The following is a 22,907-nucleotide window of genomic DNA, read 5'->3' on the forward strand; positions in this document are numbered from 1 at the left end:
TATTATTCGGTCAATGTTGTGGTTCTTTAAGTGCCACATACTTCTGTCGTATGTTCAACTTTGGGGACAAAGTTTCTTAAGGGGGATAGAATATAACACTTCGCGTTTTAGAGCTTATGTATACGTACTACTTGTGTTTGTCTTATGCTTGTGGATGTTTGGTTATCGTTACGGGGTGGCGAACTTCGGGACGAAGTTCATTTTAAGGGGGGAAGACTGTAATACTCCGTATTTTATATTACTATTTAAGTCAGGTTAATTGTTTAGTCGATAATTACGTTAAGTTATTTTACTTGACTCGCGTTGTATCGTAAGATCGAGTTGTTTCGTAAGTTATTTGAGTCGGGTTTGTTAAAATGGAAAAGCTGCTATATCGGGAAAGTTTCCATTTAAGAAAATAAAAATAGCTTCAAGTCGGTTTATCGTATCATCATTATATTTATATCTTTAAACCCTAACTTTGGTATATTGCCCGCATTCTTTTCGTCATTCGTTTGGCCAGTACCCATCTTTGTCTTCTTCATTACTTCTATTCACCTCCTCTTGCAATTTTTACCAATGAAAACCATTATATTGTCCACGAGTTTAACCATTCATACACATAAAACTATTGTATGTCCCGATCTTGACTATTCTTCTATAGTTCGTTCATTCAATTTGTTTATTTGTTGAAGTAGATCAATGTCCCCTTATCACTTTACTGATACTTGCATCCTCTCCACCATTCAGTCATACTGATCTATCAACTCCACTGATTTTACCCTTCGGTCATCCTTCCCTTCAGTTCGAAAGAGAAGGTAACACGATTTTACCGATCCTATTATTCTTATTATTGTTCGGGGTTATATAATTATGTGTAATTTATCGTGCTATATGTGTTTAAATTATATAAAGTGATGATCTATTGTCTTGTTATTATATAATAGTAGTACCTATAATAATTTTTGTTGTTGAATTAGTTTTAATTTATTATTTGTGAGATGGGTTCAGTTTGCTAAGACGGGATTAGAGTTGATATAACGTCGGGTTGAAATTAATTAGAAAATTGGGCGCATAAAGATAAAGGGGCTGAAGCATTATTATACCATGAATATTTGAGGATTAGTGATGGATGATTAGTGTTGTTAATTAGTTAGATACATACGTGATTCAGAGGTAGTGCGTACATGAGAGTGTCATTTGTTTGATATTTGGTCCAAGCGACGAGCCTATGCTATCCACTTTATTATGGCATCATCTTATAACAAGTTGTCGAATGGTGAAAACTTTCCATTTAAAGAAGTTACTATTTTTAGTAACTTTCTATTTTGGGAACGGGAATAGTTTAAGTAATTGTTTATCATTTATTTATCTTTCAGAGGGCGAATTTTTTGTGGAATATTACTGAGCACCCGACTATTTGACTGCAGTACTGAGGTAGGGGAATACACTGATTGAGTTCTTACGATTATAAAGAGTTGGCATGTTCGGTGATTATATGACATATCTGATTATCTTATTTATCTTGCTGAGCATTATTGTTTCATACGTTTCATACATTGCATTTGCATCGGAGTTGGAGTTGGAGGAGATGAGATTATTGCGATTAAGGCCCAGGCGGGTTCTGCAGGACTTGCCCTGGTGTCCTCGGCCATTTAGCTGGTATATCGACGACGGTCGATTGATATAGTCTGCCGGGGATCGGTATGGTGGGCGTTCGGGGATGTGTGTGATGGAGTTGAGATTGGAGGATCATATCATTGCATTCTTTATTATATCGTATTACCTACTCAACCTCGCGGTTGACCCTGTGTATTCGTGTACGCCTGTGATGATCCATTTACTGGGGAGTAGATTGACAGGTTGTTGAGACATATGGAGCTGGCAGGGGAGAGAGCATGGATCACCTGACTTAATGCTAGCCCACTTTTATTTCAGTTTAGCTATCAGACTTTATTTTCAGTTTTGGGGCATGTTCCATTTGAGTTGTAATCATTTATAACTTTCAATTTAAAGTACTGTTTATTTTTCCTTTGTTATCTACTGCCTCGGATTTCCGAGATGGTAACACCCTTCTTTATCTGAGGAGTCCTAGTCCAGGCCCTTAAATAAATGGGGGTGTTACAAAGAAAAAACAGACTCTGAGGCAACAACAACTGTCGTGAAATAAATATCTGCCAATTTCTTCATAAGTTTGGAGGCAGCAATTTCACTATGGTGACCTAATATACCAGAACCTGTAGTCGCAGTAAACACATGCGCGACATCATCAAAAGCAGGGACAGCAGCTACAATACCAGAAGGGCCGAGGAGCTTAGCCTCGCAAAACCAAATAGATCCAAGCGGACGCAATAAAAGCATAAAATAAAACATCTCCCGCCGCATAGACACCAAGACCACCAAGATAAAAAGGGAATGTAGCAAGGCGCCACTGCCAATCCCCAAAACCCGGCCCTGACGCGATGACAATACGTTCCAAGCTAGAACGAAGAGCGGCATCAAAAGGAAGATATGTGGCTATTATTATTATTATTATTATTATTATTATTATTATTATTATTATTATTATTATTATTATTATTATTATTATTATTATTATTATTATTATTATTATTATTATTATTATTATTATTATTATTATTATTATTATTATTATTATTATTATTATTATTATTATTATTATTATTATTATTATTATTATTATTATTATTATTATTATTATTATTATTATTATTATTATTATTATTATTATTATTATTATTATTATTATTATTATTATTATTATTATTATTATTATTATTGCTATGATTGCTATTATTACTATTATTATTGTTATTATTATTATTGCTATTATTATTATTGCTATTATTATTATTGCTATTATTATTATTATTATTATTATTATTATTATTATTATTATTATTATTATTATTATTATTATTATTATTATTATTATTATTATTATTATTATTATTATTATTATTATTATTATTATTATTATTATTATTGTGTTGTACATACCCGTCCCTACCCCTGCTTTTCCCTTTTCTTTCGTGAAACAACAGCCACATTTACCCTGCAACAACAACAGACCAACACAGCTGCATCATTTACCTCCTTCCGTCCTTCTTCCTTTTTTTTTGTAAAGCCTGCAAACACAACAACAAACAAGAAGCTATAAACTCTATTTTTACTTGAGCTTGAAACGGAGATCCCGACTCCATTCCTCAACCTTATTCCTTAATTCTTGCACCAGTCTCCTCCTTACTTCCTCCTTCATCTTTCTAGGTAAGAAAGGTTCCATCTTTCCTCCAATTTCGTGGCTGCCATCTATCTTAAGGCTCGAAATTATCGCTAATTTCATCCGTCTTCGTGTTTAGGTGCAAGCTTTGACAACTCGGTATGATTTTGAGTCGAAATCGTGTTCATTGAAGAAGTTATAAGGTAACAGTGATAGATTACTCGATAAATGTCGATATCTCACCTTTCTTACTCAATTTTCACTTGGTTTATGGTAAAGTTTGAGCCTTTTGCCTTCCCCTTGTATGTTATTAAATTTGGAGGGTTGTGGTTAGTTTACATGGTCGTTTGTTTACTTTCATGGCTTGGTTTCATTTTTGGTCGATTCAAAATGTGTTGTGTAGCTAGTCTGCTGATTTCCTTATCGAGTATATATATGCTTTGCCCTTACTGTTTGTTTTTCTAGTCTGGTTATGGCAAAAATTAATAGTGTTATTCCCATTTTAGTCGTGCAAATTTGCGTCCTAATACCACCTTCAAGGTCAATCATGAGTTGGGTCTGAAACAGACTGCTAGGAACTGGTTTTATGTAGCGAAAATTGGCATTTTACCTCTGTTTTAGGACGGATAATTCTGTCCCTCGAACCTGTTTCTCATTTGTGCCTTCAAGCTCATGTCGTCCCTGTCTGCATTCATTTTCTTCTCTTTTTTTTTTATCTGAGACACGCACTGTTAGACTGCTCACCGCCATTTCATGTTCTATTTTTCCTACCAGCTTTCTCGCCTACCTTGTTGCTTGTTTCTCCATGGTTGACAACGTCACAAGTGCATTTGTTATTGCCCGCTTGAAAACTCGGGTTTCGGTCTGTCGAAGCCTGTTTTATACCATGTTCTGGACTACCTTGCCCCTGTTTTTGAGGACTGGGTTTGTGCGGGAAAGGTGAAGGGCGGTGTGGCTACGGCGTGGGGTTGACTGTGAGTGGCAAGGGCTGGCGGTTGTGCTGCCATGACATGGCTGATGGCCCGGCTGTGGTCACGGTCTGAGCCATACTCGCCCCTTCTCTTGCTGTTTTGTTGTCTAGGTGTGTATGAGAGTTGGTGTTGGGCTCATAAAATTAAATTGTTTGGCTCACCATATTCCATCTTTTGGACTTGTTATGTATTATCAAGGGGGCTTGTTAGATTTTATCAATTGGGTTTGAAATTTTTATTTGTTTGGGCTTGTGTTGTTAATTTGGTTGGGCTCACTTTATTTCTTTGTTTGGGCTTATGATGGTTCACATGTTGGGTTCATGAGTGAGTCTTATGAGCTTGGTCATACTTTATCCCGTGATTGCATATAACCTAAATTATTCATTATCGCTTAATATATTCTACTTAACCGGCATGTTACATTATGAAGTGGAATAATTATTAATATAATACAAGTACGAGATATTTACTATAAGTACCGGTAAGAGTCATATCCTTGATAATGTTTTGTATTGTTGGGTTGTGAGAGTCTTGGTCCTATCGGACACTAGGGATGAGCCATAAGCCCTCTAGTTGAGATATGATCGCCGGATTGATGTTCCCATCCGTACTTATGGTGAGACGTAAGCCATAAGTATAAATGTGACATTAATAATCCTGTCCCTGAGTCTTGGTCTTATCGAACACTAGGGGTGAGCCATAGGCCCTCTAGTTGCGGTATGATCATCGGGACTGATGTTCCCATCCATACTTATGGTGAGATGCAAGCCATAAGTATGAGGGTGACATTAATAATCCCGTCCCATGTACTTGTTTGTTGTACCTGTTTAGTCTATTTAACCGGCATGTATAATTATGAAATGAAATGTTTATTTATATGTTACAAGCATGAAAAGGTTATTATAAATAATTACTTGTAAGAGTCGTATTCTTGTAGAAATGCCACATTACCATCGTATATGCTTGACATGCATTTTCGCCCTGCTTGTGCTGTTCTGGCAAGTACGGGTTTGACCTACTTGTGCTGTTCTGGCCAGTAAGGTTTGGCCTGCTTGTGCTGTTTTGGCAAGTACGGCTTTTGGCCACTTGTGCTGTTCTAGCAAGTGAGTCTTATCTTAGTCTTTCCGCCACTTTCGTGCTGTTCTGGCGATTGGGGTACTCGGTCTCCTTAGTAGTCGAGTCTTGGGTGCGTGCTGTGCTGGCGCACGCCGAATCAGGATGTACACTCGAGAATCTCCAAATTTAGACTAGGACCGCATTATTATCGTAGTCCTACCCGGGGAAATTATAGTCTAAGAGTAATAAATGTCTTGCATTATTTGGATGGTTACTTTGGTCATACTCCTTGAAATACGTGCTCGTGGCTAAGTGGTCGTGTCTGTCTCCTTGTCTTTCTGCTCCAATTATTTATTGTTGCTTATGCCTTACTTGTTTATTCCATCATTTCTTTTATTCTTGTTGGTTTAAACACGTATGATCCCATGTTTAGTTATAATTCGATTCTCCCATGTCTTATCTAATATGATTGTTTGTTTATGTTCTTTATTATGTTCGTTTCGACATATTGTGGCTGGGTGAACCTTGAGTTACTCCCCACTGACTGTGGCGTTTATGTTTACATGAATGACAGGTGGTGAAGATGCTTACGTGGGGAAGACGTGTGGGCTAGCGAGAACAAAACCCTTGGACCTTAGTTTGCTAGTTTAGAAACCTTTATTTGTTTATTCGTGGGATATCTTTTCCCCGCTATTTGAATTGAGTTGTAATAACCTAAGTTGTCTATTGTAGTATTTGTTTCACTTCTTTTTGACACCCGCGTGTTAATCTTTAACTAGTAATTTAAAAGTTTTTAAAATCTCTTAAATTGCCGCTTTAATTTATTAGTTATATTTTTCCGCTTTATCGCGGGGTGTCACATTTAAGAGAAGCATGATTAATAAAATTTGTAGCCTTCATACCTTTCCTTCTCAAGATGACCCAATTTTCCCATTGCTTTTTAGTAGCAAAAACCACATCGGGATATGTCGAATCATGCCAAGCCGGTGTCTCTTGCATCACTACATCCTCCGCGACATGGGATGCTTCCGCCTCACCTCTCTTCTCTTTGTAGCACATTGGGAAGTACCTTTCTTAGGAGCCATTTTGTGAAATTTTAAGACACAAATTTCATCTTAAGGCAAGCTAAAACTCATCCAAGTAGGCATAATAGAACAAATTAGTATACTAATTCATCCTAAAACAATAATAGAACACAATCTAACCAATTTCTAGCAAAAATAAGCACAAAATCGATTTCCCCCAATTCGAGTTAGGGTTTGAGAAAGTTGATTAAATTGATTAAAATTGATGAAATCAAAGAGAAATGAGATGAATTGGTGATGTGAATGGATGAACAAATCTTAAAATTTGATAAAGGAAATGGTATTTGCAAGTGATTTAAGTGAAGAAAATGAAGAAGAAAATGAGCGAAGATGAAGAGAGGGTACCGTCATTTTTGTTTGTTTGGAGCATATAAGTGTTTTTTGCCTTACCCATATAACAATTAAAACACAAAAAGTCGTAGAAAATTGCGTCCCCGATCGGGGCCAACCCACCCCGATCGGGGTTGACCGTATCTAGCCCGTTTTGACTTTCTTCTCCGTATTTCTTTTGGCTCCTCCGTTTTCGAAAGTTACATCCTTGAACGAGGATTCTAGCATGGGGACGTGTGAATATCCTCTTTGAGCCTCCTTTTCTTCTTTCTTCACCTATAAATCACGAAATAAAACACCGTCAAGTCTAGTATTTTTATTTCTAATATATGAAAACATTTAAATTTGCGAAAAATTAAAATCACAAAACAAATAAAAGCTTGGGTTGCCTCCCAAGAAGTGTTGGTTTAACGTCCCGCACGACATAAGAAGCTTGAGTCGGTTTAAGCTTCCATAAGTAGAGGATGAACGGTCACTTCCTCTATCACTCAAACGATCACATTCTCATGGTAGACCTTCAAACAATGGCCATTAGCTTTGAAATTTTTGCCATTGGTGGTCATTACTTCAATAGAACCTAACTTGTTGACATTTGTGACGGTAAATAGACCGGACCACCGTGATCGTAACTTTCCCGGAAATAGTTTGTAGCGGGAATTAAAGAGCAACACCTTATCACCAATTTGAAATTCTTTCTTCAAAATATTCTTGTCGTGCCATCTCTTTGTGTTTTCCTTATAAAGACGGGAGCTCTCATATGCTTATAAGCGGAATTCATCAAGCTCATTTAGTTGCAACAACCGCTTCTCTCCACTAAACTTTGCATCCATGTTAAGCTCCTTTACTGCCCAATATGCCTTGTGTTCCATCTCAACGGGAAGATGGCATGCCTTTCCATAGACCAACCTATATGGCGAGGTACCAATAGGTGTCTTATATGCGGTACAGTAGGCCCACATGGTATCATCAAGCTTCATACTCCAATCCTTCCTCGACTTGGCAACAACTTTATCAAGAATGGACTTAATCTCACGATTAAAGATCTCAACTTGGCCACTTGTTTGTTGTGGGTGATAAGCCAAGCCTCTTCTATGGAAAACCCCATATTTTTCTAGCAATGCATCAAGTTGTTTCCCACCAAAGTGAGTACCACTGTGGACATAGCCACCTGTGATGCCCAGTTGATCTATGGATGCGCAGCAGTCTTTTGAAAGCCACGCTCGGCGGCGTAAAAATGATTTCGACCGGATCGTTTTAGATCGGTCGATTTCGTCTCGGCAATGGTCTCGAAACGATGCAAGAGATGTTCGGAGTCGCCGCCAAGCATTTGTGGGATGCTTGAAACCCGTTCGAATCCACTTTATACCTAGGTCAACCAAGGCAAAGAGCGGTGTTTGACATAGGTACTAAAGATAAGGAGTCGTCCCTCTTTAGCATCCTATCTCTAGAATGACTCTCGTACGCCCTGGATAAAGTCGTCCACTATCCAAAGTTTCCGAGTAAGAGGTGAAGGTACTTATTGGGAAGCCCTTTAATCGGACACCCAATCCCGCCCGCGGTAGCGGCCTCTACTGATCGATCTTGGTTGATTAAATGCAAAAGTTGATAAAACGGGTAAATGTATGAATACACATCCACAAGTTTGAACCTAACATGTGAGGTTTCTATGTCAGTTGTTTATCCAAATATCAAGTAATTCATGTCGAGTTGAATTTAATTTTGATTTTTATGCAAGACGGAGTTTAAACATCCATTTACCGAGTTAGGTTTATGGTGCATAACGAGATCCATCTGTCTTAGTAAGGCGTTTTGCAAATACAATATAAAAGATGCAGATTTGTCATTTGATCTGTCCTTTATTCGGGTTAACCGAAGTCGGGATCATCCTAGACAAATGCTGGAAGGGAAGCAGGGTCTACATCTGGCAGCCTATTGAGGCGCGAGCCGTCAGGCGATGCAAACAGGCCTGTCCTAGTTTGAAAATTGGAAAATGGTTGGCCTGTTTAGGTGTGAGTCAGCAGACTGTCCAAGGGACGTCTTCTGACTGTTAAAATGTTTGTAAAACGGTTTGAAAAGAGGGTGTTTGAACCCGTCCTTATTTGAAAAGGTCGTTTAGACCGCTTTTGTGTTGATGTGAAGAACGAGACTTGAATAATCACCATTGTATTGATGATATTCGATGTGGGGTTCGGTTTTGCGCGCTTGACATGAATAGTTTTGAAAGTGATTATGAAGTAATTATTTTAAGTTCATTTGTTTGAATTAGTCAATGTATATCATCGTACTCGAGTTTAAAACCGACATGGTATGTGGAACCAAGGATGACTTTGTACTTATGACTAATATCTTTGTTTTGAAATGTAAAGAAATGAAATAAAAGGTTTTAAAATGCCTTTTATAATGTGATTAACCAAATATTATCACCGAAACACGGATTTAAACCGTCATGGTATGAGGAACGAAGGGTGAAAATGTTTTATGGCTAAACGTTTATCATGAAAATGATTTGAAATATTTGAAATGGTAAAAACAAATTACAAATATGAAATGAAATGAAAAAGGGAAGATGAGACCAAACACGGCTGGATTAAGGCTTGAGAGGGGGTTGAGGCGCGAGCCCTCCTGCTATACAAGCAGCCCCTGTCTCCGGCTAAAATCCGGTTTTGGCTCAGCTAACCTATATTTGAATCATGTTATGCATGTTTTAGCATGTTATAGTCATTAAACAGATGAAAAACATGAAAGAAGAGGATTTTTATACCCTCATACTTACATGCTAGGCTTGAGACGAAAAATCGAGGAAAGTGTATCAACTTGTTTGGTCGGAAAACTCGGTTTGAAAACCGTTTTAGCAATGTAAAAGAGTGTTTATTAGTGATGTTGTAGTGGTCGAGATGGTCGGTCAAGTGATTTAATGCACGATGACGGTACCAAACAATGTGTAAGGCTTGCGTTTTCGATCGGTAGGTCGAAAACACATGTCGGTTTGTGACTTGAGAAGTCGAGTCTAGAATTTTATGGGAGAGATGAGGGGGCGGACACTCGCGTAAGGATTATGGTGTGTGAAGGTGGGTATTTATAGAGAAATGGGTGGTTGTGTGAGTTTTAAGCGACGTGGCCGCATGGGCTACTCGAAGAGCGCGAGCCATTTCGCAGGCCTTCGAGCTGTCTTGTCACTATCACGTAATTGAAATCATGATTTGTTCTATCCTGTGTTTTGGATGATATGATTTATACTTGACCATGAAGCATTCTAGGAATACTTAACATGAAAGTTTTGAAAAGTTTTGTTTTTTGTATTTGACTCGGTTTGACTCGTTGTTGGAGTCGGGATTTGAATTTTTGAGTTTGTATTTTGGTCTGGTGTCTGTTTTGACTCTAGTTAGTGTCATTACGACCCCATCGTCGTGCATTAAACACTCCAGGTACTTTTGAAAAGTTTTGAAATGTATTGTTTTCGAAATCGTTTTAAGTTTTCCGACGTATAGTTGTACAAAACTGTCGATTAAACGCTGCGATTCTTAAGCATGTTGTATTCCGATAATCATCGGGTGTTTGTTGGAGACTCGACAGATACTGGGTATCTACAACCACGATCACTAATGACCGCTCTCGGCACTCCAAATCTCGAGAATATGATCTTATTGAATATGTTGATCACGGCTTGGGCATCATTAGTGGGAGTAGCAATTGTCTCTACCCATTTAGAGACATAATCAACGGCAACCAAAATATATTGATTCCCTTTTGATGAGGGAAACGATCCTTGATAATCAATAACCCACACATCGAATACCTCTACTTCTAAGATACTATTTAAAGGCATCTCGTGCCTCCTTGAAATAGATCCCGTCCTTTGTTAAGCATCGCATGCCATCACGAAATGTTGGGCATCTTGGAACAGGGTGGGCCAATAGAAGCTGGATTGCAATACGTTGGAAACGGTCTTGGATGGTCCATGATGACCACCACCATAAGGAGAAGAATGGCATCCTTCTAGCACCTCTTTCACATCCCATTGTGGTACACATCTCCGGAATAACCCATCGGAGCAATGTTTGAACAAGTAAGGATCGTCCTAAAGGAAGAACTAGATATCATCTAAGAACTTTTTCCTTTGTCGATATGAAAGGCCGGATGGCAACTCTTTTTCCTCTAGATAGTTGGATATGTCGGCATACCAAGGAGTATTGGCTTCACATCATTAAGCATCGTCGGCGCCACAATCATTAATAGGTATATCAATACCTCCATCATTAAACTTCAAACGGGATAGATGATCAGCAACAACATTTTCGGCCCCTTTCTTGTCTTTACTCTCAAGATCCAATTCTTGCAAAAGTGTAACACCCGCGGATTTCTCATTTTGACATTTATAATTTATTTAACCATTCTATTACATTATTTTATATTTTTAAATTATTTAATTTTATTAATTTTATTTTAAACATGATTTTTATAAAAGTAATATTTTAAAGCTTAATTTATATAAAAATACGTATTTTAGTCGGACAGTAATAATAATGATAATAATAATAATATTAATAATAGCAAAGTTCCGTCTTAAATTATAGTAGGTTTAAGATGTATTTCCGTCAAGCAAAAGACCGTCATATTTTTACATGTGAGGTTATTTTATTCTCGACCTATCACGTATCGACAACACATCGCTCACTTTTGCACCTAAATAAAATAACCTTTTCTTTTGTTGTCTCTAACCCTCACAATTTGACCACCGGACCAATACCAACCCATTTTCCCCCTTCCTTTTTCGAAACTCTTACAGCAACAACAACAAACAATCAGTGAGCCAAATACACCATTTTTGGGAGCTTGAAACTTAGATCTCGACTTCATTTCTCCACCGTTTCCCTTAATTCTTGCACCATTCTCCTCCTTACTTCCTCTTTCAGTTTTATAGGTAAGAAAGTCTCATTTTTGTGGTAGTTTCAAAATTCGCCGTCTTATAAAAGTTTCGGTTTTTGCCTTAAACCATCCGTTTTCTTGCTCTTTGATGAAGAATTTGAAGACCCGGAGGTAGACCCGTACTCTGTGCACCGTTTATTTGAAGATTAAAGAGTTTTCGAGGTAACGGTGATAGGTTACTCGACAAAGTGTCAATATTTAGCCCTATAAACTCGTTTTTAGCCTTTTGTGTGTTAAAGTTGTGTTCTTTATGCTTGCTTTCATTTGTGTGGTTAAATATGCTCTTTGTTGGTCCTATTGAGTTCCCATTCGAAGGGATTTAGTCGATTGCCTTCATATGTAGTTTTGTGAATAATTTGGCGCGGTTTGGGAACTGTGTAAAATGGTGTTGGTGCTGAAATTGGTGCGGTTTTATATGCGTGTTCGGGACTGTTTTGAGCTTGTTACATACATATGAAACTCTTCTTGTTGTTGTTGCTTGTTGTATGGAAAGAACTCCGCCTTGTTATACATAAAATCCGTCTTATATGGGTCTCAAGTAGGCTATTTTATGCGGGTGTCCATGGCCTGTTTCGGGCCTATTTCCGTGTTGTTTTTGGGACTGTTTTAGGACGCCCCTCTTGAGTGTTTTTGGTACTACTTTTGAGCAGTTTTAAGATGGAAATGGGACTGCTTTGGGGATGGATGTATACAACATTTCGGGACTGTTTTTGTGTTGCTCTTACATGTCAAAATCACCATGCTAGTACTCGTTATATTAGGAAAACTCTGTCTTGCCTTCACTTGAAAAACTCGTGTTAAAATGACTCGATATGGTCCGTGTTTGGCAAGGTTTTGTGACTGTTTTATGGACTGTTTGGTAGCCGTGAAATGGGTGGTTGTGGGGATTGTTCATGGACTGATTATGGGCTGTTGTTGGTGGCCTATGTGGTGTAGGTATGTTGTTGCTTTGAGTCATGTATAGTAATTGGTGTTAGCGCCAAATACGTAGGTTTTAATTATTTAAATTTCCGTCTCGTGCTTTATATAACGTGATTCATTAAATATCGTTCTTTTACATACTTATTTTTTTGGACTCATTTGGTTTTGGTTGTTGGGCTTGCCATGTTTGATATGTTGGGCTCACCCTTGTTTAATCTTTGGGCTCACTAAGTCCCACTTGTTGGATTTCACATGCTTCCTATGTCAGGCTTACCATATTCCTTTGTTTGGGCTTGTTATGTCACATTTGTTGGACTTGTCACATGATTAAATTGTTGGGCCAATCCTATGCTTTGTAGTGGGCTCATAAATGAGTCACTTGTGTGTGTTTCTATTTCGTTCCGTAAATTTCATATGACGTAAATTATTCATTATCGCTTGTTATATTTTATTTAACCGGCATGTTTAATTATGAAATGAATTATTCATTAATATATTACAAGTATGAAAGATTATTATAAATACTTACTCGTAGTGAGTCGTATTCTTATGATAATGCCTTTATGCCATACCTTTTTGCTTGACTTATCTTTACGCTCCTTTCGGACTGCCCTGCCGATTGTGGGTTTAGCTCATATCTTCGCCTCTTTCGGACTGTCCTGCCGATTGTGGGTTCCCGACTTCCAGATCTGTTGTACGAGTCTTGGATGCGGACTCTGCCGCATGTCGAATCGGGAACTGTACTGTCCCGAGAGTCTGGCCAGATTTAGACTAGGACTGAGTCTTTGTGATTATCATTGTCGTCCTACCTGGGGAATTATATATAATCAGTAGTAAAGGTTTTGCTTGGTTATAGATATTGTCATTGTTTGGATGTGAGAGTCTTGGTCCTATCGGATTTTAGGGGTGAGCTGCAAGCCCTCTAGTTGCGGTATGATCGTCGGGATGTATGTTCCCATTCGTTCTTATGGTGAGATGCAAGCCATAAGTATGAATGTGACATTAGTAGCCATGTCTCATGCAATGTTGGTTAAGAGGTTTTCAAAGTAATGGCTACGTTTTCCATCGGAGTATTTTGTATTGATTGATCCCTTATTTGCCTACTTCATATGATTCGAATTCTAATCTCATATCTATGTCATATTTCCTGGAAATGCATGCCTTTGTCTAAATGACCGTATTCATGCATTTCCTATTATCCAATTATCTCACATGAATAGTTGAGTCTTGTTAATGCTAATATTGATCTATCTTTTTTCCCGTACTGTGTCATAATTATTGACCCATGTCTATTATAATTCAAGTTATTTACATCTTATTTTTAAATACTTGATTAATTGAATTCTTTGTTATGTTCTTTTTGACGATTTGTGGCTATGAGAACCTTGAGTTACTCCCCACTGACTGTGGCGTTCATGTTTACATGAATGACAGGTATTAGTTGGTGCATATATGAGGTGAAGACACGTGTGAGCTAGCGAGCACCTTGGACTAGTAGACGGTTTATTAAGATTGCTTAGACTCATCTTTTATTGTTTTGTCATTCGAGGGATATATTTTCCCTCACATTTGACGATTATGTTTGTATAAACTTAACTTTATTTTCGCATTATTTATTTACGTTTTAGGTTTTAATGAACCAGCACTTTAAACTTTAAAAGTTTCAAAAATTTCCTAAAATTCTGCATTTTCTTATCGTATTTTCTTACCGTTATTGCGGGGGTTCACAGTTGGTATCAAAGCCTTTGTTGCTCCCGACGCATACACGTGTACCCCAAACCTAATCTTGAACTTGACCTTGAATAATAAATGAGAGATGGGTAGAACTAAGGACGTGAGTTGGTAGTCTCTTTGTGTATGCTTTTTGTTAGGTGCTAACTTGATTGATTTATTTGGTGTTGTGAGAAGATGGTGCGACCAACCAAGGTGGAGAATACTATCATGGAAGCTCTTACTCAAATTCTTCAAAATCAATGGAATGCCAATGCTCAAGTCAATCATCGTCCTAACTTCCATGGCAAGAGACCCTTTGTGCCCTTATCTTCGTCATCTGCTAACAAGAAGAAGAAGCCCATTCCAAGAGGACAAGGACCAAGTGGACAAGTGCAAGGCAGACAAGCTCCCTCGTCGGAAGACAACCCTGAGGAGATCAACAAGTGCTTTAAGTGTAGGCAAGCTTATCACCCCGGGATTGGATACTACGATATGCCCTTGACGTGTTACAATTGCAAGAATCCCGGACATCTCATCAAGGATTGCCTCGAGAATAAGAAGATTGCTCCTCCTCCTCGTGCTCTGGAAGCACAGCCAAAAAGAGCCATTCGTATCGACAATCAAGTCGGAGCTGCCGTTCATCCCGAAACCGTTACGGGTGTGTTTTCTATCCTTGATCAACCTTATCTTACTTTTATCCCGTGATGCTCATCCTTCCTCTTAACTCCTTTTTGTTTTACCTTGGGAGTTCCTCTTATTTCCTTCTTTTGGCCTTACCCTTGGAATCCTTTATGTAAATTTTTCCTCTCGACTCACCTTTTTACCTTTACCTCTTTCCTTGACCATAAGCTTTAGCGTTCATGCATCTCTTACTCTTTTGTTGTGCTTCCTCTTTGGATTCTAGTCTAGAGGCTTATTAAAACTCTATCTTTGACATCCTTGTGGCCTTACTTTGACTCTTACCCCTAAGAAGTTCATCATAATTCTTTTGTTGGTTAAGTTTGGACTCTCTTAGCGTACTTTGTATTTATGAAGTCTAAGTTACTTTTCATTTCGTACAATTTCTAAACATTTCAAACTACCATTTTTGGTTCGTTGTTAAAAATTTATGTTACTTTTACAAAACTTTACCCATCTTAAAGGTTTGAAAATAAAAATTTGATTTAGTACCCTTTTGTTCTTAGAATATAGATTTCTTTATCATGATTTTTGATTGCTAAACCCGAGTTGCTTTTAAATTTTGCTCAATTTCTAACTAACTTTGGTCTATTTATGATCCTTTGTCAAAGTTTGATGTTATATTTTCTAGAACTTGACTCCTTTTTTAGTTTAAAGATGAAACCTTTATTTTTATTTTGGCTTTTGCAAAAGAAAATTTGAGTGGGTTGTCATTTTCAATTGGTTTTAACGTTGATGGAATGTTAGGACTCGTTATTTAAGGCGTCTAATAACTTGCCCTACGCTTCTCGGCGAATGATTTTTTCTTTAAAACTTGTCTTTGACTTGGAAAGTTAGCACTCTTGTGTGCACGACAAGAGCCACTTCGTTCCATTAAGGAGACTTAAACTTTTGAAAAAATTTCCTAAATGTTTTTAGGAGTATTTTGATTTCGGACTTCTACAAATGATTTGATATTTGACCTTGTCTTTGATTTGGAGTGTGATGTTCTTGAATGCGCAACGATAACACTTCCGTTCCTTTGACAAGAATTTGGTACCGTTGGAAAATTCTACCTGAAAATTTTGAAGGAATTTTTAATTCTTACAATAAGTAACCTTTTAATGTTTTGGTTGCCGATTTCAAAAAGTCCGGCTTTATCGTTATAACCTTTCATTTTCTACTTTCAAGTTTCGAGGACGAAACTTTTTAAAAGGCGGGGTGATTGTAACACCCGCGAATTTCTCATTTTGTCATTTATAATTTATTTAACCATTCTATTACTTTATTTTATATTTTAAAATTATTTAATTTAATTAATTTTGTTTTAAACATGATTTTTATAAAAGTAATTGATGGGGCATATTCTGCACCCGCTGACCGAGTCAACATATTGAGCAAGGTCAAAGTCAAAAGACAGCAAGTCAACGTATTAGACAGCGTAACCGACGCAGCCTGTCAGCCTGTCACTTGGGTCTCGGCTAGGCAACTAGCCAGCCGGGAGACATATCCGCGTACTCACATCCAAGTCCCCTCGGCATGGAGTCAACCAGGCCAGCCGGCCTGCCATGGGTCCCTTGGCCGAGGGTAGAACAGTCTTTCCACCTACTCTGCCACTTGGCCACTTGGCCACTACGTGACAAAAGGTGAAAGTCTATAAATACTCCTCAATCCTCATTGAGAAAACGATCGAATAATCTACAATTCATCCATAAAACTTACTATTAATCTGGTATTACCTCCCTTATCTCTCTACAAAATACTTTGCCAAGTAACACATAACTTAATCTCTTTAAGTTTACTGACTTGAGCGTCGGAGTGAGTACGCTCGGTACCAAGCCGAGCCCTCAGTTTGTTCATCTTTACAGAAGAGACCGAGAGGAAGAAACAAGAAAAGACGTCATTCATCAAGCTTACGTGGTCACAAACTCTGTATCGGAATTACACCCGGAACAATTGGCGCCGTCTGTGGGGAAGCCATACTAAAAGCTGGTCACCTACCTTACAAAAAAAAAACAACAAAAAAAAAACCATTCAAAGAGCTAAGAAGATGTCAAAACAGCCAGAACTTGTGAGTGTAGAAACTGAATTCTACCAGGATGAGACATTCCCTAATTCGAGATCGGGCGGTCCCCACCGGTCGAGTGATTGAGCCGGTGAAGTACGGGATGCCAAGAGAGCCGAAACACCGCCGCCCACCGCCAGTCTTGTCATGGGACATGTGGTCGATGCGACAAATCCGAAGTCGTTCCTGGACCGATGGGTGGTACGCCGGTCACCCCCGTCACGACGACGGTGACGGGTGCCTCCACCGTGACCAGGGCCCACAAAGTGACTCCGAACAACTTGACCGGAGTATTACAAGGAGCCGGGCATGCAAGGACGCGGCGGTGCCCGTGGTGCCGATGGCACCAAAGTCCTTCCCCCACTCGTGGGAGGACAGCGTCGCCGCGGCAACAACGAGGCCACCCCCGAAGAAATGAAGAAAGAAGTTCGACTCTCCAAAGTCGGACAACAAGAAGCCCTTCCCGCCACGGGGAGAGAAGCCGGACTAGAATTGCGAGGAGCCGATCGCCGCGTGTCATTCGGCACGTGGTCAGCCAGCCCCTCAATGCCTTTGTCCTCGAAGTCCCGATGCCGACCAAACTGAAGCTGCCGCCCCTATCATACAAAGGGGATAGCGACCCAACCGACCACGCCGAGGCTTTCGAGTCGTACATGTCGGTATGGGAGCAGCCTGATGAGGTGTGGTGCCGAGTCTTCCCAACGACCCTCCATGACATGTCTTAGAGTTGGTACAAGGGGCTACCTAATGGCTCGGTGTACTGTTATGCCGACCTAAGGGACAGTTTCATAGCCCAATACGCTTGCAACAAACGAAGGGCCGTGGAGACATCAGATCTCCTGACTATCCGACAGGGGGAGGACGAGTCCCTCCGGAGCTACGTCAAGAGATTCGACGCTAAGGTTCAGCAGATTCGTGAGCCGAACACCGAACCGGCGCCTTCGCACCGATGAAAGGCTCTCGCCGAAAGGCGAGTTCAAAAATGAGCTCATCAAGTGCGAGGACCTCAACCTAGACTCCGCCAGAAAGATGGCCGACCGAGCCATAAAGGTGGAGGACTATCACAAGACCTGGGTAGGCCACAGTGAAGCTGGGCACCTAGAAAGGAGGAGCCGCCGGGAAAACGTAGACGAAGGACGCCGTGACATGAATAGGTCACGGCCTGAGAGATTTAATAGGAAACAGAACTCGGCGGGCGTCGGGGGGAGTTCGGGACCATACACCCCGAAGCGGTACAGCGGTCTCACCCCCCTGGTCAAATCACCGGCCGAGGTCTTTGCCCTGAGTAAGAATGAAGGGCAGAAGTGGGCAAGGCCCCCCAAGGCGAGGGGGGACGGTGACCTTAGCCAGTTCTGCGACTACCACGGCCAACCCGGACATAAGACCGACAACTGTCGGCATTTGAGGAATGCCATCGAGGAGCTAATCCGAAAAGGGGCCCTCAGCAAGTATGTAGCTGGAGGCCCGGAAACAAGCTCCGACGGGACGAACAGAAAATCAGTATTCCAGAGGATGGGAGTGATCCAGGTTGTAACCGGAGGAAACGAGAACGGTGGGTCAGCTAATGGGCACAAACGGCACCTGAATGAGCTATACCAAGCCATCAACTTTGTGCCCAAAACAGCGATCCCCGCTTCCACCGTCCCCGATATAACCATCGGAAAGAAGGACTACGAAGGAGTCATCGCCCCGCACAGCGACCCTCTCGTAGTCCACCTAGACATAGCCAACCACTTGGTCAAAAGGTGCCTGATTGACACAGGCGCCTACACAAACATCATGTTCAGGGAGTGCTTTCTCAATCTCGGTCTGAAGATTGAAGACCTGAGCCCCTGCACCAACCCACTATACAGCTTCTCCGGGGCCGGCCTGGTACCCCTGGGTTCAATCAGACTGCCGGTGATGTTTGGCCAAGCCGATGCAGCCAAGAATGTTTTATCCGAGTTCGTGGTCATTGATGGTTCGTCTGCCTACAATGTTCTCATAGGCCGAGTCACTCGAGCGAGGCCGATCTTTGTGATGTCCATCCGGCCCCGACATTGATGTATGTCTCGGACCGGGGAAGCGCAAAGCTCGTCTCAAAGGACGAAAGAGACGAAATTGTCAATGTCCAAATATCTCGCGAGGGTGCAACATGCAATCCCTCAAAGTGGCGAAGAAGTCAGAGAAAGGGAAGAGCCCATCCTTACAACAGGAGGGTGATCCGATGAGCACCAAAAACGTCGGCATGGTCGAAGGAGCCCAGACCGAGGAAGTGGAAATTGACCCAGGGCGCACCGTAACTGTCAGTGTCGGCCTGGAGCCAAAATTCAGAGCCGATCTCCTAGACCTGCTGAGGAAGAACAAAGACGTCTTCGCGTACTTAGCCGGCGAGATGCCAGGCGTGAGCCGGGAGGTGATCGTTCACAAGCTGAATGTACTCTCCACCGCTCAGGTATTCATGGCCGAAGAAGACATGCCTAAGTGCGCATTCATCACCATACACGGCACATACATGTATAAAATGATGCCGTTCGTTTTGAAAAACGCTGGCGCAACTTACACTAGGCTGGTGGACAAAGTGTTTCAAGATCAAAAAGGGCGAAACGTAGAGGCTTACGTCGACGATGCTATTGTAAAAAGCAAGTCTGACAGCGAGCACTTGGCCGACTTGAGCGAAACATTTTGTTCACTAAGGAAATATAAGATGAAGCTTAACCCAATGAAATGCAACTTCGGTGTCCGGGCCGGCAAGTTCCTCGGCGTGCTTGTCAGCGCCAGGGGAATTGATGCCAATCCAGAGAAAGTCCAAGCAATACTAGACCTACCGGAGCCGAGTAATCGAAAAGAGGTTATGATGCTGACCGGGAGGATGGCGGCTCTCGCCCGCTTCATCTCTCGGTCGGCCGACAAGAGCACCCCATTCTTCAAAGTGTTGAAGGGGAATAAAGACTTTTGCTTTGGGGAGGAATGCAGAGCGCGCTTTCAAACAACTGAAAGCCCACCTACTAACTCTCCCGACCCTGTCCAGGCCGACGCTGGGGGAGACGCTATACCTATATCTAGCAGTTACCTCGGCCACGGTCAGTGCCGTAATTGTCAGAGAAGAAAACAAGCAGCAACACCCAATCTACTTTATCAGCCATACACTGCTGCCCACCGAAAGAAATTACCCGCTGATTGAAAAAGCGGCCTTCACCGTCGTCGTTGCCGCAAGGAAATTAAAACCCTAATTCGACGCACATCCCGTGACGGTCTAAACCGACCAGCCATTGGAGAAAGCCTTAGAAAAATTCGAAAAATCAGGCAGACTTATGAAATGGGCAGTGGAGCTATCCGGCTTCGGCATTCAGTACAAACCAAGGCCTTCGATAAAGGGGCAAGCACTTGCAGACTTCCTAGCCGAGTGCACATACCAAGAAGAATCACATCCCGGTGTGTGGGAAGTATACACCGACGGGTCCTCTACGGCAAACAGCTCAGGAGCCGGCATCCTTATCATCAGCCCTAACGGGGACGAGTTTGAGTACGCCTTGAAGTTTACCTTCTCGGCCTCAAATAACGAATCCGAATATGAGGCGGTGATAACTGGAGTCGAGTTAGCTAGAGCTGCCGGGGCGGAGCATGTTGTGTTGAAGACAGATTCACTCTTAGTGGCTAATCAAATCAGAGGAAAGTATGAGGCACGAGACGACGGGATGGTGAGATACCTGGAAAGGGTCAAAGCCGACACTGCAAAATTGAAATCTTTCCAAATTGAAATCTCTTTGCTTAAACCCCGTAATTTGAGCTCTTAGCATGTTAGTCTTTTCCGGTGGGTTGAACTTTTTGTAGAAAGCTAGAGCCAATTTCTTCCAAGAGTCAATTCCGAGAGTAGCCTTATCAAGGCCTTTCAACCATTGTTTTGCGGTGCCAATTAGAGAAAAAGGAAATAAGACCCATCGAATTTGGTCTTGAGTTACACCGGTTTGAGAAATCGCATCACAATAGTCACAAAAAGTCTTCATGTGAGAGTGAGGGTCTTCACTAGGCATCCCCCCAAATTGGCTTCTTTCGACTAAATGGATAAATGTGGATTTGGCAATGAAATTTCCGGTTAAGTGTTGTGGTGTGGGAGTACCATTGGGTAGGTTCTCCTCGGTTGGTACGGAATGTGATGAAAATTTAGGCATTATGGATTGATTTTGTGTTGGATTTTGCGTTGGGTTCTCCTCACCTTCTCTTGCAAAAGGGTTGACGAACTCAATAGTGTTTGGTTTAATATCTACAACCTCACCAATACCTCTCAAAGTTCTTCTAGCAAGTCTTCTATTGTTTGTCAAATTTCTTTCAATTTAGTGATCAAAGGGTAACAAGTCACCTTGTGATCTTCTAGACATGCAAAATATCAAACAACTTGAAAATAATTTGAACAAACCTTGAGGAGTTTTACTTCCCCAAGGCAAAGAAAGACACAACTAATAACAATCCAAGAAAATCTAAATTAAGTTAACACCGTCCCCGGCAACGGCGCCATTTTTGGTCGTACTCTCTTGAGAGGTTTAGTTTTTGGTACTTGTCGTTAGGAGCACCTAGACCAAAACAATATTTGTAACTCCACAAACAACTCTATTATTAGTAAAGAGGCAAGTAAAGGTCGGATCCCAAGGGACGGGAATTGAGATGAGATTTTCAATTGCAACTAGCGGTGTCTAGGGGTGTCACAATTTGGGGTTGGAATAGAAGATGACTAAACTAAATAGCAATGAAAGTAAACAAGCAAGATGATTAAAAAGGGGTGTAAACAATTGATAAAAGGCACTAGGGTGTCATGGGGTCATAGGGGATTCATTGGAATTGATCATACAAACATATTCTCAAATTATAACCAACCAATTATTGTTGTGATGGATCGAGTTGGTTTATATCTTACAATCCTAGGAAAGTTTGGCTCCCGGAGCCGAATCGATTAGATTGTACAACACCTACAAGTCGACTTAATCTTCCCTACTCAACTATATGCATGGTCTAATGAGACTCGAGTTGGTTTATGTCTTACAAGTCTCATTGAAAAGATAGGTGATGGGTAAAGAATGCAAGGATTCATAGGCTTGTATTTCATCAAACATAACATGTGCATAAGTTGAGATCACAACAAGCAAGCAAATAAACTATAAAAACATATTAATTTAAGCATGAATCATCCCCCATGTTGGTTTCCCCTAATTACCCATTAACCCTAGTTAAGGAAACTACTCACTCATTATCATGTTGAACATGCTAGCAAGGTTGTCAATCATACCAACAAAGTAAGACATGATGAATAAATGATGATAATTAACAATAATTGAAAAGGGATTAAGAGAATTATACCTACTAATGATTCCAATAATAAAGCAAGAATAATAGAAGTACTTGATGATTGATTGGAAGGTTGTCAATCTCCCAATAATAACCCAAATAATCTTCAATTACCCAAAATGAAAGATGAACAAAAGAGAGATTAAGGAAATGAGATTTGTATTAAGACTTGATTAAAAGTTGATTACAAGATTAAAGAGATTGTAGATCAGCTTCTTCCTTTCTTTTTTTCATCTTGGATTACCCAAAATGAAAGATGAACAAAAGAGAGATTAAGCAAATGAGTTTTGGACGAGCGGCCTTCTGAGGAAGACGCTCGGATTGCTTGTCTTGGACGGGCGGATTGTGGGCAACCCGCTTGGATTTTAGATCAGCTTCTTCCTTTCTTCTTTTCATCTTTTCTCTTCATACAATCCTTGAGGATTTCCTCGGGGATGCAAGGATCTTTTCTCATCATTGCCCTTCTACTACAATATGTATAAAGGCCTTCTAGTCTTGTCTTCTCTTTGATGCTTGGTCATTGAATTCAATCAATTTAGCTCCATTTTGCAATGAAAATGCAAGGTTTGCACTCCTTTCCTACCAAGGGATCAAAACCTCAAAGAATATGCAAAACAAAGGACTAAAGACAATAAATGACCCAA

The 22,907-nt window shown here is 40.5% G+C and overlaps 1 protein-coding gene across 1 annotated transcript; it reads right to left on the bottom strand.

Moving 5' to 3' along the window:
• Nucleotides 1-7,423: 7,423 nt before the first annotated feature.
• LOC141601792 (uncharacterized) lies at nucleotides 7,424-10,916 on the bottom strand. Its single transcript, XM_074422094.1, has 2 exons — nucleotides 10,844-10,916; nucleotides 7,424-7,830 (listed from the first exon to the last, which is right to left on the bottom strand). The coding sequence occupies exons 1-2, from the start codon at nucleotides 10,914-10,916 to the stop codon at nucleotides 7,424-7,426; spliced, it is 480 nt and encodes a 159-aa protein (XP_074278195.1).
• Nucleotides 10,917-22,907: the final 11,991 nt, after the last annotated feature.

The sequence above is a fragment of the Silene latifolia genome, chromosome 9 (genome assembly GCF_048544455.1).
Source record: "Silene latifolia isolate original U9 population chromosome 9, ASM4854445v1, whole genome shotgun sequence".
In the NCBI taxonomy this organism is placed as follows: Eukaryota; Viridiplantae; Streptophyta; class Magnoliopsida; order Caryophyllales; family Caryophyllaceae; genus Silene; species Silene latifolia.

Excerpts from the sequence above, each read along its gene's own strand:
- LOC141601792 (XM_074422094.1), bottom strand. The coding sequence starts at position 10,916 with ATGGAGGTATTGATATACCTATTAATGATTGTGGCGCCGACGATGCTT. Across the intron at positions 7,831-10,843 it reads TGTGAAGCCAATACTCCTTG|GTGGCTATGTCCACAGTGGT; the intron begins GTATGCCGACAT and ends TGGGCATCACAG.